Source organism: Trachemys scripta, chromosome 6, assembly GCF_013100865.1.
Source record: "Trachemys scripta elegans isolate TJP31775 chromosome 6, CAS_Tse_1.0, whole genome shotgun sequence".
Classification (NCBI taxonomy): domain Eukaryota; kingdom Metazoa; phylum Chordata; order Testudines; family Emydidae; genus Trachemys; species Trachemys scripta.
The window spans coordinates 23,155,055-23,173,377 of NC_048303.1; the positions used below are offsets into that span (position 1 = coordinate 23,155,055).

General features: G+C 39.1%; 1 protein-coding gene across 5 annotated transcripts in view; it reads left to right on the forward strand.

Annotated features, from left to right (window-relative positions):
- The window catches only part of NIPBL (NIPBL cohesin loading factor), a 287,142-nt gene that overhangs the window by 146,758 nt on the left and 122,061 nt on the right, over positions 1-18,323 (forward strand). For all 5 annotated transcript variants that reach the window (XM_034774774.1, XM_034774771.1, XM_034774775.1 and 2 more), the window contains one exon: positions 7,804-8,436. In XM_034774774.1, the coding sequence (XP_034630665.1) occupies positions 7,804-8,436 (633 nt within the window). The remainder of the gene's footprint in view (positions 1-7,803; positions 8,437-18,323) is intronic.

Here is an 18,323-nt window from a genome sequence, read left to right on the forward strand (position 1 = left end):
AATTTGACTCACTATATTTTAAAACAGACTACTGTGGAGGATAGCAAGATCGTAAACCCTGTACATGTTGAGGATTAAACTGTATTAGAAGAACAATTTCCATTGTTCTATGCTAACATGGTTCAAACACATCTCTGAGTTATTAATTTCTTTATATTTATGAAAGTATCGTAACATAAAACAGTTATTGCATTAATTGCGATGAAAGACATTGTGGTAATGTAAGAAATTTAAAAACCGGTCAGTTAACACCATTTAATATCTACTGTGGATGTGGCCTAAATATATTACCTGGATAGGAAAAGTAGGAGGGCAGTTTAGTAAGATAATTTAAAAAAAACTAAAAGTAGTTCTTTATACCAAGCTCTAGAGTGTGTGTGTGTGTGTGTTTGTTTCCCCTGAGTTCCTCCTTACCATTTTATAACAGTAATTGACTGTGACTCGGTGAATGGAATGGAGTACACAATTCTGGTGTATGGCAGAGGATCCAAAGCTATGCATATACTTAATAACTCAATACCACAATAATAAAAAGGGGCAAAAATACTTTTTTCTGCCATTCCACTGGAAGATAATAAAATAAAATGTTTGCTATATGGCTCAGTGAGAGAGCAAGAGAGAACTGAGATTGGTAAGAGAACCAAAGGATAGGGGTAGAGAAGGGAGGCAGAGGATTGCTAAAATGATTTTCACAGTTCATTGTGTTATATAGATATCCTATGACAGATGAAGCTGGAAAGAAGATGGGTGCAACACCTGGTGGGAAAAGTTGTGATTGAAGTCTGGCAGGTTGGAGTAAAGAATTTATTGTGTAGGTGGCAAAATAATAGTTTAGTTGCTGCCATTATAGCCTCCACAAAGCCTTGATCAGTATAGGTGTTTCAGTTAATAAACATTTTGGTGGATCCAGACTACCTCACCTCAAACACAGTTGTCACCCAACTTGAAAATTTTTCAAGATTGCTTGGACTTGGACTGGTTGTGGCAGAAGCATAGAAGTGGTGGACCAGTTGGTGTGAATTACTACGGTTCTGGAAATATTGGAGGCATTTTGGGCTATAATCTTTATATTGGATCTACCCACCTCTTGTTTACTGAAGTCCAGAAGGGAGGTATTGAGTTATTGATCTAGGCCAAAATGCCAGCATCTCTTACTGAGATGGTTTACTCAGTACTTAATCTTACTGAAATAGTTCTAATAATACTTGAGTCCTCAGACCATTTAATGCTTGACCGTCTATTTTTAGACCTGGGTGTGGTAGGGAGACAGCGTAGTTACATTGACCAGTTTCCTCTTGGTGATGAATGAACATCTAGTGTCCATGCCGATTACTTTAGATCTCTTAGCTGTCTTTGATGTTTACCCATGAAAATATTGTTGACAAGCCTGCAAATAACAGAAGAGAGAGAAGAAGTTGGTATTGAAAGAAAATGGTTTCCTCCGTGGAGGACTAAAGGGTTGCATTAGACTTTTGCTTATCAGAGAGATCACATGCAAGGTACCATAGGGTTTCCAGGTTCTCAATCCTCTGGTTCAACATGTGAGGGTGTTAGGGAAGATATTGTAGATATTGAGCTTCTATGATTTGAAAATGTAGATACCCTGAGACTTTGTGTATTTAATTAGAGTTGAAGAGTGTTATCCCTCAGTGTTTAATTATTATAGGCGCTATCTGGCTGACACAGAATTTGAATAGGGAAAAGGTAATGCTTTAGACTGGGGAAAACTCCGGCAAGAAATGACGCAAGTTATATCTGCTGTCTTGATTGAGTTTGCCTGCCTTTTTTAATAGATTAAAAAATACCCTTACTCTGGGATGTTTGGCTGCACCTCTCTTCTTACAAATACCAAAGACAGCTCTGATTTGTCTATAAGGTTCCAAGGCTTGGGCATGCTTCTTCTGCCTTCAATTTAGGTTCTGTGTCTACAATCATGCAAACAGAACAATGGCTTAGTATTCCTATGGTTCCTGTTACCACATCTTCTTTTAAAGCCAAATTTTGGGACAATCGTGAGAAGTGTGTAGTGGATCATTCCCCAAGTAGGACTACTCATCCAGCTCCATCCCTTCATTATTCTACTCTTCTCCATCATGGCAGAGTCAAACAAAAGGTGCACCATCTGCTAAGAGAGATTTTCTGGAGCTACAAATGGGGAGCCCTGCCACAATTGTTCCCAGTCTAGAGGTCCTAACTGTGCTGAAAGAAGGGGCTCAGAGTCTGGATGATTTGTTTGGGCCTCTACATATTCCACCCAGGCCAGCCAAGAAACAGATGGAGACATCTTTGCAAGGGTTCTCTTAAGCAACAAAACTTGGTAAACAAGACTGTACTTATCAGTCAATAATGTTGCAGGGTCACATTGAAAATTCTCCCCCAAACTTCTGTAAATCCTTCTCTAAAGAGTACCAAACCAGGTTCTTCATAAACAGTAAGAATAATGGTGATAGCTAGATCTTTATATAGTCTTTTTATTCATAAATTCTGTGTTTTGCCAAGGAGTGGGTATTTGGGTTATTTGCCAACTGATCTTCCCTCAGGAAGATCTGAGACTGCTTCAGGATTGTTCCCCTACACTTCCTCTCCAGTTATATATTGGATGATAAATAATACCAGAGCTCATGACACATCTCCATGGACTGTGATCCAAAAAAAGAATATCAGAGAAGAAAAGAATAGTGGTAGCCACCTCTGCAGAAAAGGCTAATATCATTCTGTATTAACAGGAATATCCTGAGTAAAGCATGGGAGGTGATTGTTCCACTCTGTTTGGCACTGGTAAGGCCTCAGCTGGAGTCCTTTGTCCAATTCTGGGTGTCACACTTTAGGAAAGATATGGACGAATTGGAGAGAGTCCAGAGGAGAGCCTCAAAAATGCTGGAAATTTTAGAAAATCAGACCTATGAGCAAAGGGTTAAAAAAGTTGAGCATGTTTAGTGTTGAGCAAAGAAGACTGAGCGGAGGACCTGATAACTCTTTAAATATGTTAAGGGCTGTAATAAAGAGGACAGTGATCAGTTGTCCATATCCTCTGAATGTAGGACAAGAAGCAGCAGCAGATTTAGGATAGATATTAGGAAAAAGTTCCGAACTATAAGGTTAGTTAAGTACTGGGGTAGCTTACCAAAGGAAGTTGTGGAATCCCTATCACTGGAGATTTTTAAGAGCAGATTAGACAAACACCTGTCAGGGATGGTCTAGGTACACCTGATCCTGTTTCAACATGAGGGGATGGACTAGGTGACCTCTCAGGGGTCCATTTAGCACTACTTTTCTATGATTGTGTGATTCTTAGGGATAGCTATATGGCATAGATGCAGCTGGCCCAGGTCAGCTGACTCTGGCTCACAGGGCTTGGGCTGTGGGGCTAAAAATTGTTGTGTAGACGTTTGGTCTCAGACTGGAGCCCAGCTCTGGAACCCTCCACCCTCACAGAATGTCTACACAGCAGTTTTTTGGGCCCAGAACCTGAGCCTTATGAGCCTGAGTCAGCTGACCTGGACTAGATGGGGTTTTTACCCCTTGTGCAGACATACCCTCAGTAAGCAACTCAGAGTACCCTGTCCAGACTCTAGGCTGATATACTTAAAGAAGAGAATCCCTGAACCGTTGTCGATCACTTCACCATGAGTTAAGATAGACACACAGAATGAGAGTCCTTCCAATGCAGCAAAGTTTTGACAGCTTTCTGGTACCGATGTCCAGTGTGCCACAGTGTGTCCATCTTTACCTGTAGGTCATAGGTCTGATGGGCTCCATGCATAGGGATTACTCTATTGGCCAAATGGCATGTGTGAGTGCTTAAAGGTTTCTACTTGAGGGCTAGAAACTGTTCCCAGTAGGAGATGCAGTGGAAGGTGAAGGTACCATCCAGAGTGATCCATTCCCTCTGTTTCCTCTGAAAAAGGAAGCTGACTGATGGTAGGATTCCCCCCTCTGCAATCTGAATCCTAAATCGGTGATGCCTTTCAGGGTGTGGGATCAGACCCCAGGGCATCATAACAAAGAGAATATGATGAAAGGTCAGACTCCAGAGCATCCGCTGCTTAGAGATGAGCATGATCAGGGTGGCTCTTCCAGGATAATCTGAGAAAGGAATACACTGTGGTACAGTTAGAAAATGTGACAACCATGGTACAAATATATCATCAAGTGGTAGGAACAAGAAATTTAATTGAAATGCCAAAATGAAGTAGATTGTTTCCTGGGCATAAGCTCATCTAACCTCTGCTAGGGTCATCGACCCAAAAGGGTTGCTGAACACAAAACCTGCCTGGCTAAGCCATCAGAGAGAGACAGCTAATAATGGTTCCTGAACCTGCATGTATTCAAGCTGATATTTAGAGGGGCTTAGCTCAGTTCGACCTGAGCCTTAACTGAGACACACCTTAATGGGATATGTTCATATTCAGTTGTAATGCAAGAGACAAGGCAAGGAAAGTAGAATGAAGATCACTGGGAAAAGATGGTCTGGCTCACAGATTGCCAAATTAGCATCTCTAAAACTATTCTCACCCTCTTCCTTTTTTTTTTTTTTTTTTTTTTTTTTTGCTACTAGGAAGAATGATTAAGAAGGTATAGGAAGGATGCTATAGCTGTCATCCTTACCCCTGACTGGCCAAGAAGGGTGTGGGACTCAAATGTTTTGGAGATATTGCACAGGCTTCCTTTTATTCTCCCCAACAGGCAGGATGTCCTATTTTAGGACCTGCTTCTGCATCACATCCCAGATTACTCGAGTCTGATTTTGTTTATTGAGCAGCAAGTCCTAAATAAGGTTGGATACCCCTTCCAAAGTAATGGAGGGCCTCACATAAGCCTTGCACCCTCTCAACCTACACAAGAGTTTGGACAAAATTATCCTATTGGTACTAAGAAAGATCAACTGGAGGAAGTCAGGTTTTCCCATTTGCTGAATGTCTTATAGAATAGCCTGCATTTGGACCAAAAGACCACCACCACCATTGCTTCTTGTGTCTCAGCACTAAAGACTGTTATAAAATCAGGCTCATCCAAATCTCTAGTAGATCACCCCATAGTATCAAAGTTTATTATCGCAGCACTCTTATGTAAACCAAACCTATCCTCCCTACTTGGAATCTTCACCTATCCATTCAAGCAGATGATATCTAATTCCCTGTATTTCCTTGCTATGAAAATATTCTTCCTCATCACAATCAAGAAATGTCTCCAGAAATCTTTGCTCTTATGGCATGAGCCTTATTATATTTTCCCTAAGGACCAGGTTGCTCATCATGCTTCAGAGTTATTCCAAAGGTAAATATATATGCTTCCTAACATAACAGGAGATCATTTTGCTTGACGCCTCAACATGCAAAAGAGCATGGCATATGCTGCTTGTGAGAAGAGCTGGTAAATTGTATCTTAGTAGAATCGGTCCGTTCAGGAGGGAAGGGGAAACTCTTGTTTTTATTCTTTCTTCTCCCTCTCTATTAATTTTTTCTTACTGCTTGCTAGATCCCAAATGTGGTGGAGAAGTGAGAATCCAGAATGGAAAAAAATCAACTGATTATTTTTCTTGGAATAATCTCACAACCCAGTCCACCTCATCTGAGATCCTTTGGCCTCTTCAGGCTACTCTTAAATAGAGAGAGCCTGATTCTCTATTGCCCTATACCTTATGTAGAAGTCATGCCCCAGAGCAAAGTAAGCACAGAATGGTACTGTTTTACACTCACTTTGCACTAGTATAAATACTTTACATAAGGTGAAAGGCAATGGAGAATCAGGCTTTTAATGTCATTGAATAAGGTATAATTGTTAAGAATAAGAATTGAGTGTTCCAGTACAGCTTCAGAAGGAGAATAGATCGAGAATAGAAGTGTGTGGGGAATGGAGGCAAGCATGTAAGCTCCTTGGACAAGTTTTGTGAAACATCTGGTACTTGCCAAAAGAGAAATACAGTCATTATGTCCTGTGGTGGAGAGGGTCATTACCAGAAAGGAAATAATCAGGTAATAGATTTTCTCCTATATGCTGTAGTAAACTAATCTTGTAGGTTCTGGAATATTTATGCTTGAGGTCAAAAGGATCTCAAGTTATATATCACAGGAATTGAAGTCAGTGATGGAAGGCAGAGTGAGAGACAGCCTTGGCAGAAGCCAGGATTTTGGCCTGGGGGATGAAGATGGGAGCTGATTTGAGAAATGCTGGATTGAATAGCTGCAAGATTTTGAGAGTCTGGATGTGAGGAGAAAGGGAATCAAAGATAATTTCATGGTTGCAGGCTTTAGTGGGAGGGAGGATAGTGTAACTGACAGTCACGATGAGGAAAGGGAAAAAAGGGATTCGGGTGTAAAAAATCCAGTTTATGCCATGTTTAGTGTAAAGAGGTTGTAGAACACCTATCAGGATGAATTGGAGAAAAAGCAAGGCACAAGAGCCTGGACAAAGGAAAAGAGGACATTTGTGGAGAGAGCTTTTAATTTGAATGTGGACCATGCCACAGTTGTACCTAATTTTGTCATTGTTAGATCCATGTATTGCAATGTGCTGTCCTTGGAGCTACTTAGAAAAAATCAATCAGAAACTTCATCTGCAGAATAAGGCTTCATGCTTACTTAGTGGTGTCTCTTGCATAGATCATATTACAATTGCAGTCTGTCTTCCAATTCATTTGAATGCAGTTCAAAGTGTTAACGGATAAATGTCTAAGTGGTTTGAATTGTAACTACCTTAGCTACTGCCCCTCTCCTCAAGTGCTATCATGGTATCATTAGAAAAGCTTAAGCTAACAGCCCCCATGTTTAAACTGGAGGAGGCTTGATGGCAGGGTATTTTTTAGCAAGGGACCCTTTGTGCCCTTCACTTCTCTACACCGTCACTCCCACACTGGACCAACAGAGCTCAAATTGTTGACCATTGCAAAGTTTATCTATTCTCGTAGGCTTTTTGTGGAACAGAGAATTAAGGGAGCTTGAAGATGAAAAGAGGTTTTTTAAATTTGAGAAGAATTCAGGAGGTGTGTATGTGAACATTATCCACTTTTTTTAAAGTTCCTGTTTGTAAAATACATGTAAATTTGCTCAAAACTTGGGATGAATGCATTTTAGAAAGAAAAATAAATAAGTTGGAGGTAATGGCAGAAACAATATCCTCAGTCACTTGTGGACAGAAGCATTGCCTCTAGGTAAATTGACTAAGAACTCCCCTAAAGTAGGAAAGTTGCAAAAGAAATAGACATACTCCGGGATAAAGAGTAAAGGAAGGCCATTTTTATTTTGCTTTTGAAATGCTTCCTGACTTCATCTTTCCAAGAACATTTTTAAGTAGGGAGCCTTCTGTGACCTATGGATGTGTTCAGATTTCATTTTATTGCATTTGGAAATGCATAAATATAGTGACTATTGTCTGTCTATAGCTCATCATTAAGTTTTCATCACTGGACCCCACAAGACTCTATGGAGCCTTCAACCCTTCCTTTTCCCATAGACCAGGTTACCTTTTCATTAACCTAAATCTTTAATAGTTAATATCCTGGCCTGAACTTATAAGCACTGTGGGAAAAGTTCTGGCTATCTTCACTAGAATGGTGCTTTATCCACTAGATGTGGATTGCTAAAATAAGTTGCTAGAAAATATGGTCATCCTTTGCTGCAACTAACTGTATTACATCGGGCCTTAGGATGTTCTTCATCATGCATCTTATTTATACACTTACTCTTTGTAAGCACAAATATTTGTAGAAATACACATTATAAATAATTTAGGGTATATTTAGTGTGTTTTTATATAAACTGTGAAACACCATAACTGTTCAGTTTTTCTGAATTATTATTCTAGGATCAAGACCACCTTTAATCGTACAATCTCAGCCTCCACCTTATTCATCACCTAGAGATGTACCCCCAGACATATTGTTAGATTCTCCAGAAAGAAAGCAAAAGAAACAAAAGAAAATGAAGTTAGGCAAGGATGAAAAAGACCAGACTGAAAAAGCTGCAATGTATGATATCATTAGTTCTCCTTCCAAGGACTCCACTAAACTTACGTTAAGACTCTCTCGTGTAAGATCTTCAGATATGGACCAGCAGGACGATATGCTTTCTGGTTTGGAAAACAGTAATGTGTCAGAGGGTGATATTCCTTTTAATGTGCAGTACCCAGGACAGACTTCTAAAACACCCATTACTCCACAGGATGTTAATCGCCCACTAAATGCTGCTCAGTGTTTGCCTCAGCATGAACAGACAGCATTCCTTCAGGCACAACAAGTGCCTGTTTTACAACAGAACACTTCAGTTGCTGCAAAACAACCTCAAACTCCTGTGGTACAGACACAGCAGCAGGTTTCGCAACAAGGAACTATAACGCCATATGATGAAGTAGAGTTGGATGCATTGGCTGAAATTGAGCGGATAGAACGTGAATCAGCTATTGAAAGGGAGCGATTTTCAAAAGAAGTCCAAGATAAAGGTAAAAGGATTGTGTATATATCCTATTATTTCCCATCATCACATAGTTCTATTCTGTTCTGTATAGGTTCTTATACTGCCATCATCTTTGTTGTCCAAGATGAACTGTGACCTTTCATGTGTGTAATATCTGGTATTACTTTGCTGGCATTCCTTAAAATCTGGAGAGTGAAGTTGTTAGGTTTTTAAATTTGGGTTTATAAGAAATAAAAGTTAAATTATTCATAAACTGCTCTAATTTTGAGCCATGACATTAGATCAGGATAGAGAGGACATTGCTTGTGATGTTACTTGAATTCTGACAATACCATACAATTATATTGATGTATGGAATCACAGTTTCTAATAGATATTAAATAACGGATCAATTAGTTGATGAGACACTTCCCTTGTGCACAAGTTTACTGACTATACATTAAAAACGTCTTTTTTTAAAATTACAATAGAATTCCTACACCACTTCTATTTTTATCACCAGTCATATCTAACATGAAAGATATATTGGTTCATAATTGTACATCTTTTTTTTTAAAGGGAATGGTATGATTGGATAATATATACTTCTACGTTGCCTTAGTTTTTGATCAACTGAACACCATTGTTTATCTGTAAATTACATATTCCAGTGAACTACTATATACAGTACCTACTTATCAGACTTGTGTTCTCTATGCCAGAGGTTCTCAACCTTTTTCTTTCTGAGGCCTTCCTTCCCCCACATACTATAAAAACTCCATGGCCCACCTGTGCCACATCAACTGGTTTTCTGCATATAAAAGCTAGGGCCGGTGTTATGGGGTAGCAAGCATTGCCTGGGGAAGCTACATTGCTCAGGCTTAATCTTCAGCCCTGGGTGACGGGGCTCAGGGCCCTGAGCTTCAGCCCCATATAGAGGGGCTTTGGCTTTCTGCCCTGGGCCTCAGAGAGTCTAACCCTGGCCATGCTTCGCGGACCCTCAGGGTCCCCAGACCCCTGGCTGAGACCCACTGCTCTACGCCATAGAGGCTAGACTAACCTTTGGAGTTTTCCCTTTCCCTCTTTATTTAAATATCTATATCTAAAGCCTGCCCTTCATAGATGCCTTTTCAGGATGATCCTTTCTTGGTGCTATTTTACATTTCTGATCGTGTTAACCAGTTTGAAGGCCATTTGTTATAAAGTTATAAAAGCGGAATAAAACCCCACCTCTAGAAATTGAAAACAAGGTGTGTGTGTGTGTGTGTGTGTGTGTGGGTGTGTGTGTGAGAGAGACGTGAAAAAGGCATGTTAAATGAGAATGGGTAAACCTTAGTTTTGTTTAAAGGCAGCCTGTATACTATCTGTGGTTTAACTTCTGAGAGAAAATCTTCTTAAGTCTGATGCTAATTTGTCAGAGAAAAGCCTTGCTGAAGTTAAACAGGGCAACTTCTGACTTGATACTGCAGTTGCAACTGGACATGTATGAAGCAACATCTGGATTGGGCTCTATTGTAGTTGGCACCAAATGTGGGTATTAACAAATGCAGACTTAATCACCCATCCAGAGAGAGCACAAGTTTTTCCCTTATTTAGACCAAAAATGTTGTTAAATAAGTCAAAACATGTTTCTAACCTAAATGTTGTTGTGGCTGATCCACCAATTTAATATTTATAACTGGAATTAATAAAAATCTTATATTTGGTGATAAATTTGAGTCTTGTCACGTTACATTATGCATCATTGCAGATAATCAGTATATGGAGAAAAATCTGTGCTCTCTTCAAAGGTATCACCTCTTAATCTGATTTTAATATACTTTTGATTGAAGGAAATGCTTTTCTGAATAGCTAAGCTGCTACACTTCTTCTACTAATAATTTAACTTGATTTAAGTGCTTTCATTTTATTTCCTAACCCTTTGTTTCTTCAAGAATTATCTCTGTAGATCCCAGCTCTTGGGATGTTCTCCAAGGCCTTTAACTGAGAACCATCTAGAAAAGCAGTGTCTTTTGGGGTTGCATAACCACCCTTCTGCAGCACTCAAATATTCAGAGCAAGATTGTAAAAGGGGATTCATAGACCAAAACAGTCTGTTAGTACTTCATTGTGGCTCATTGTGGGTACTGAACCATCTTAGTGCTCCTGTCTCTCTGCACTGTAATTTTTTGTGTATACTTAGTTTTTAAGAAAACTGTAGGTTTGTTCTTTACGTAACTTTTCTGCCATTGTGTGTAAAAACTTGAGTGTTCCATCCCTAAGGTGGTGCGACCTGACTTTGTCAGTGCAGTTGGTTGTCCTAGGTTTTTCTGGCTAGTTCTTGGCTCTAGTTCTCTCCTCCTGGTTTTGTATGGCTGACAAGAACAAGTGCACAGGCTTTAATTGGTGCCCATACTGCAAAGCCAAGATGTTCACTACGGACAGATACATCCAGTGTTTCCTGTTCTTGAGTGGGTCATTCCCCAGAGACTGCTCTGAGTTTTATGGCTTATGTCTCAGGATAAGGAACATGAGCAAAAGTGTATTTGGTGCTTAGTCCTTGAAGAGTACCTTCTGATCTCAGCCTGCTGGTTCTAGAACTATCAAAGGCTTCTTTTATATGATCACCCACAGGAACCATTGAAAGCTTGGTGGTCTTTCCCAAGGCTTCCTCAGCTATGGGATCCTTTGGGGTTATGATGTCTCTACAGCACTGTACTTTCTCAGAGATGCACACTTAAGGATTCTCACAGCCATAGTCTAAACTTCAAGGCTTTTGGTGCATATGAACATTTTCTTTCCGTGGGTGTTGAATCTTTCTGGAGAAGAGGAGGAACTCTCCTAGGGATTCTTTTCAGAACTAGCATGAATGATGCTCTTTAGAAGAAATGCTATGATTCTTGAGATTGGTTGGTACATATGAGGGATGGGGATATGTAGACTTTGGAGATTATGGTGCCGTCCTCACTGAGTGCCTCAATTCCAATACCTCTGTATTTAGCTTCCTCAGAACAAAGCTGCTTCAAGTTGAGTGGAGACCTCAACTTTGATGATGGTACTGGAGCAGCGTACTAAGCAGATGCCTCTTTCTCTGGGCTGTGCCAAATCTTTCTGGAATAAAGAAGAAAAGGGGAGATATCAGGTCACAGGTTGCTGCTCCAAGAACTGACATGGTTGATCTTAGCTTCATCAGATGTGAGTCGGAAGCATCAAGCTGATACACTGCCCCACACCAAAAAGCTCTTCTGGGATCCATTTAATTATTTTGTCCTTATGGTCATTTGGACCTTCATTTACATGACCTTTTCCATCATGACCAAAAGGTACTGAGGATTTTGGGAAAACCTGTAATTTTTTTCTTTGCCTGCTCTTGGGAATAACAAGTCATCATCTCCTCCTCCTCTTCCACTTAGGGAATCATTCTCTGAATTGATCAGTATTGTGAACAACTTGCCTGTATTAGAAAAAAACTGGTGAAGATTATGATAAATGGTATGAGCCTACGTTATGGAGTGAGACAGCCTGTCCAGATAAATGTCACAGTGGCCTCAACATCTTCATCAAACATCTGTTTTAGGACATATATTCTCTGAAAAGATGGCAATGGTGGCTCATCAGATTAATCCAGCTTCTGTTTATCAAGTCTCAGGTGTCAGTAGAAGACATAAATAGCAACATGAGTGATTCCTAAAGGATTTTGTAGGAAATGGGATAATCTTTGCATCTCTTTGAGACCAGAATTATCATGAGGTGACCTGACCCAAGTCAAGTGCACGGGTAGACCTGTATATGCTAATAGGCCTCTTTATTTTGGATGGTAGACAAGACTCCCTGTTTCTACTTCTGATCATAGTCAGGAAAATTAGAAATTACAAGGATGTACCTATTTTTCATAGCTCCTACTTGGGCTCATCAATTTAAGTTTTCAGACTTTCTGTATTTCTTGATGCTTCTGTTCTTCTTAACTGTTTTTGAATTTTCTCTTGGAAGCACAGCCACATTCTTCATTCTGATCTTAGTCTGTTCAGTGTACTTTGTAAAATTCTGACATTGAGTGTTCTAAGGAAGTCCAGCCTTCCCTGGGGACTACACCTTGAGATGGAGGGAAAGTTTATGCTCCAATGTCCCTGAGCACTCTGCCAGCAGGAGTTTTAACTCCTGACAGCACCACCCAAGCCGGACAGGTCAAAGGGCGGGCACCAGCAGTCCAAAAGCAGTCTATTAGTCCTTCAGGATGGAGGTTGAGCAATAGGCCAGCAATCTATCCTTGTAAAAGAGTTCAGTTATAGAAACACATCAAGGTAGTATTTTTGGCAAACAGCATGATAGACAGGGATGGTGAACACATTTGTGCCCTAAGTGACATGTGACTCTGTGTGGAAAGGATGCAGATCCAGAAGAAAGTGCAGGAAAGTTACAATTTAGAAAATTTCCAACAAGGAATGTTTTTTGAAGCAGAAGAGATTTTCTTTGGGTTAGATAACAATTTGGACCTTTATCAACACCAGTTCCTTAGACTTTTGACTGTCTCATTTGAAAAAAATCTGGTTTGTCTCTTGCCACTGTTAGGATGCTTATGTACATTATTTTTGCATATGATCCTACTGTTCAAAGTTTTAATCTTGCATCATATTATACTTTTTAAAATACTCACTAACAAATAGTTGAAGAGCCTATTATTATATCTTGAGATTTAAACTTAATACTTACAACATTAATAGAGGCACCTTTTAAACTTGAAAACTGCCTTTCTGAATGCTATAACCTCATCAAGGAGAATGAACTGGAGGTTTTAATGGCTGACCTTCTTACAGGGGTTAAACGTATCACCCCCTATTTTTACCTCAACTAGTTAATGTTTTTCCTTAGACCACATATGTTACTGTGGGAAGTAGATAACATATTCATAATATTAATAGGCCTTACACTACTGTTTAGAAAGAGGAAGGAAGAAAACCCATCTCGAAGTCATCTAGTTAATATATAGCTTTTAGTGAAAAATCCAAAAGGGGAATCCATTTCTATTTAGAGTTTCAAAATGCATTAGTCTTGCATTCAGATTTGCTATAATTTTAGTTAGAGGCTCTGTATTTGTAGGATTGAACACTCATTCTTTTGGATCCCAGGCAGGTTCAAAATCATTTTTATGTAATGTGTCTGTCATAGAATATTACCAGGAGTTACAGTTGTAGCTGTACAGAGTACTGTTCTCTCCCAAATTGATGAATCTAGAGCAGTCATGCAACTGTCACTTAAGTCTCAGCTCTTCTCCTGAGAGGCTACTGCGCTTAATTCCCTAAAACTAGGGATCTACAGAGGCAATTCTTAAAGGAGAAAAAGATTACCTACCAGTAACTGCATTTTTCCAGTACATTGCCTCTGAAGATCCATTCTCCCCACTTCTTTGGTATCCTTGTATGGATTCTTCAAACTAATGCAAGAAACGGCTACTCGGACCCTTTTATAAATTTGCTTCCCGTGTTTCGATCTGTGAGGGGGCACTTGCATGTCCCTTGTGGGCACTTCTTTTCTAGATGGTTCCAAGCTGAAAGCAGCAGACACATACATCCCAAGAGTGTGGATATGCAGGAGCAATACACTCAAAACTACAGTTATTGGTAAGTAATCTTTTTGTAATGTAACTTTTACGTTTAAAAAAAAACCACAGAAAGCAATAAGAATTAATTACTGATGTTGCCTGAGGCATTGTGTGTAATTTAATATTGCCTATAAATTTCATAACAAAATGTGTAGCTACAGGCAATGTATTACTGGTGTACAAAATGAACAATAGAAGCTTAAGATCATTCTTGGTTTTCCTTAAAAAAAAAAAGACATGAGTTGTTTTGTCATTTGTATACTTATCCTATATAAAAATAGAGTCACAGATACAAGGAAGAAGTTGAAATGAGGCATTTGTGAATACTTAATGTGGGAGGAGGACAACTTGGAGATCTATAGAAAAAATGTAGTGTTCCTACAAAAAAAGAAAATGAGACAAAATAGGATGCTGTATGTATTTTGCATGTGTGAAAGGTAAACTTTATGTAGTCTGCATTTTGTATCACTGTACACTACACTAGGTGGAGCTAGTGTCCTTACGTAGCATTGGTAATGAAAAAAGTCTCCTAGTGTCCTATTTTTATAGGCGATAGGGAGATGCTTAACATAGATGTGACTGTAATAATGAAGAAAAAAGGCATTTCAGTTTAGTATGTGTAGACACTTTCAGAAGCGTCACTGAAATTAGATGTTACAGTCCATCTGTAAAAATTGCTTGAATTTTTCATTTTAAAGAAAGTGAAATAACAAACTAAGCAAAGAAAACATGTTAAAATACTTCTGAATGTTGTTTTTTTTTTTTTTTTTTAAGTGTAGACCTCTAATGGCAGTGTAGGCTAGACTCTTCCAAGTAGAAGTTTGTTGAAGTGCGAATCTGTCTCTGAGGATAGTAGTAAAGTAGTATTTTAAGGTATAAAATAAAATTGCTTTATTGAGACTATGGCCTAATAATAGGACTACCACTGTACCTATTGAAAGGATGGGAGAATAGGATTTATGACAAAAGGAATTGTCCAACGAATAATTTGTTCTTGTGTAACAGAGAAAGTGAAGATATAGAGTTGGAGCTAAAAAAAGTTGTTGCAAGTTAAGATGAACATACTGCTTTTGTAGTTTAACTGGTGGCTGAATCTACTTTGATATTAATTAACATAACATGACAGAGGCTTTGCTCATTATCAGGCTGCATAAATGTCATTGCAATTAGTTAAAGTAATTTCGAATCCAAGGTATGATGGTGTCAGAATAAAATCAGTAAACTATCAGAGGAATGCTGGGGAGCATAAAACAATTTGGCAATAAATATTTAAGAGTTTGCCACTTACATAAGCTGGTGGATATAAACCAAATTGTAAATCAGTCTCTCACAAAAGTAGTACTTGAATAAATGGTCATTATTTTTTTCACTAAGGATATTACCAGTTTTTTACATTTTTCTGTGTTCATTTTTTTTTTCAGATTTTCTTACTATTCTAAGTATTTGTGTTAGATTTTCAACATTTTCATTATGAAAATCTATTTCTTGGGAGAGGTTAAAGTAGGTTACACATTAAACTGTTAAAATGAGAAAGATTTAGTAGGGAACTACAGTGTCTGAATGGTGTTGAAGCTTAGCTGCCATTCTTCCATAGTTTTAGTCATGCAATTTTGTAGTGTACTAATGTAAATTGCCCCAACAATACAGAGGCACGTTAGTCAGCTTGACAGGAGCAGAGAGTTACATGGATCAGGAGAAGAAAAATTATAATGCCTTGTGTGAGCTTTCAGCTCCTAATTACACTAACCACATTACCATCCTGTTACAAACACACTTCCAAAAATAAGCTGTTCAACTTCCTGAATTCAGTAAAATTGCTCTTAAGCCTCCTTCAGCCTAAGGCTAAGGCAGATCAGCTGAGGAACTACTTAGACTCAATGTTTTCTCCTGACATCCCTCTTTATGGGGTGTTCCTTTTCCCTGTGTGACTAGAAGGAGATTGGGTTTTTTGGCTCCAGGAATTAGCAGTCACCCCTCAACACAAGTTTCTAAAGTCCTCTGCTTTCAGACTTGAACTTATGGCAGAGCTTAGGTATCTGCTTATTGCAGAGACTTTGGAAGCTTATTCAAGTAATCTTTTAGAAACATAAGGCTTTTTGATGTTCTACGCTAAACTAATTTTACACACACACTCTAAAATATTTAAAAGTTTAGCTCTGTTCTACAGCCTTTAACTCATTTCCAGCCAGGAATCAGTGGTATGGAATCAATCTCCTTTGAGATGCTGAAGAGGAATGGAGACACTCAAGACATCATGGACCTGAAGTCTTTGAATAAATCCACAAGAAAGTCAAAATAGAGAAAGGAGATGAAAGGATGATGTAACTAAGGTGACTTCATGACATCTTAACGATATTCGTAAAGAGGCCTATCTTAACATATTAATACAGCAGAACCATTGATTGTACCCACAATTCTGCTAAAATGAAGGGCAGTAACAATACCATTTTCTCTTCTTTGGTCTCTACCTTTCCACAGGTATTTACAAAAGACCCTTGTCAACATGATATTCTTGGAGAACAGAACATACATGTCTAACCATTTGATTCCTCTCTGCCTAAAGTCATGTAAGAAGTCATGGCAACTGTATCATATCTTTAGGAACATGGCTTCCTTTTAAATATGGTAAGGAGCCAGCTGCAATAACCTTGGAGACTTGATGACCTACAGTCCTGGATACTGCCCTGGTCAAAGTGTTCATTTTGAAGGCGAGACTAGAGAAGATTGTTTAAATGACCCAGTCACCACTCATCCAGCCACCATACTTACCGCAGGTCCTGTTATGCTGGTTTCCTTTGTGGACACCGTTCATCTGGCACTGCTGTCTTGCAAACCTGGCAAACAAGTAGATGCAGATATACATGCTGGTTCCAGTTATAATGTCTCTTTGCTTGTGGGCATACCCTCAAAGATTGAACAAACAGTAGTTTCCAAGAATGAAGGGTGTGTCTGAACTCTGTAGTGGCTCTAGCAGTATTGGTTCAAGGATTAGAAAGGAGCCTTAATTGACTGGAAATCTGAGCCATCAGATTAGCCTTCCTTCATTTCCAACATCCTCTCCTGATCATGTGCTGATCCTCACTGAAAATACCACCACCATAGCCTATGTAATTTCACAAGAGGCTAGAAATGATGTTGATGATGTCTTGAGAACAAAACTTTCCCTTTCCCTCACGGCACTTTATAGAAAGAGAACATCACATCCTTCCTTTGCTCAGCTGGAAAGATGCATGCCCAGGAGAATGTAGCTGGATCAAGCTGTTCTTCAGACTGTCATAAGCCAGTTCATGGAGCTGTTGTTGGATTTGTTTGTACAGTAACAGTACAGAAAATGGAGGAATGCCTGAAAAGAAAAAAATTCTGGAAGTCGAAAAGTTGGACGTCATACCTCTAAGATATCCAAAGGACACCTCTGTGCCTTCCCACCTACTCCACTGGTTGCAAAGGCAGTTAAAATCGCAAGGGAAGCAGGTCACAGAGACTGACTGCAGTTGATTGGTTCCACAGGTCCTGGCTCTCATTTGATTTATAATGAATCTGTAACCACCACTCAAACTTAGACAAGGTCTTGTTCTGCATTAGAACTTGGATCTAGGAAAGGGAAATATTAGTCTATGTGATATGCTAGTTAAGTACCAGATATGCTACTGCCATCACAGCAAAAATAATAATAATAAAAAAATCTATGGATCTAAGTGGCTGAAATTTGAACACCAAAGTTAAAAAAGATGCCTAAAGTCAACGTCTTCTAAGATGAAGGATGTTTTTGAATTCCTTCAAATTTTTTTGTGTTTTCATGGATCTCCAGAGTAGTGACTTAAGAAGGCATGATCTTCTTTGATTTATTGTCCCTATGGGTGCTCCACTACAGGTGTGTGCACACACACCTGTGCACTTTGGATAAGAGATTTTTTTTGTCAGGGAGGGACAGACCCACCATTGCTCAAGTTCCTTCTCAACCATCTATGGCTAGTGATGGGTTGTCACAGCGTGTGCTAGCTAGCTTTCATAGTTTCACTCCTCTGATGGTTAGAAACCTTCATCTAATTTCAATCCTATACTTCTTGTTGGCCACTTTATATCCATTTGTTCTTGTGGTAACAACTGTTAAGTCCTTAACTTAAATAACTCCTATCCCTCCCTGGTATTTATCCTTCCTATGCACTTATAGAAAGCAATCATCTCTCTCTGGTAGTCAAGGCTGTTAATAAGAGAAATGGACAGCATTGATCCAGATCAACCTCTCATGATACAGAACTTAAATGCTTGGACTTTTTTGGCCTTAAGAGTTACTCTTTGGCCAGTCCACAATTCAGGGTTGTCATCTATCATGCTTTGATGGCAAAAGCGTGACT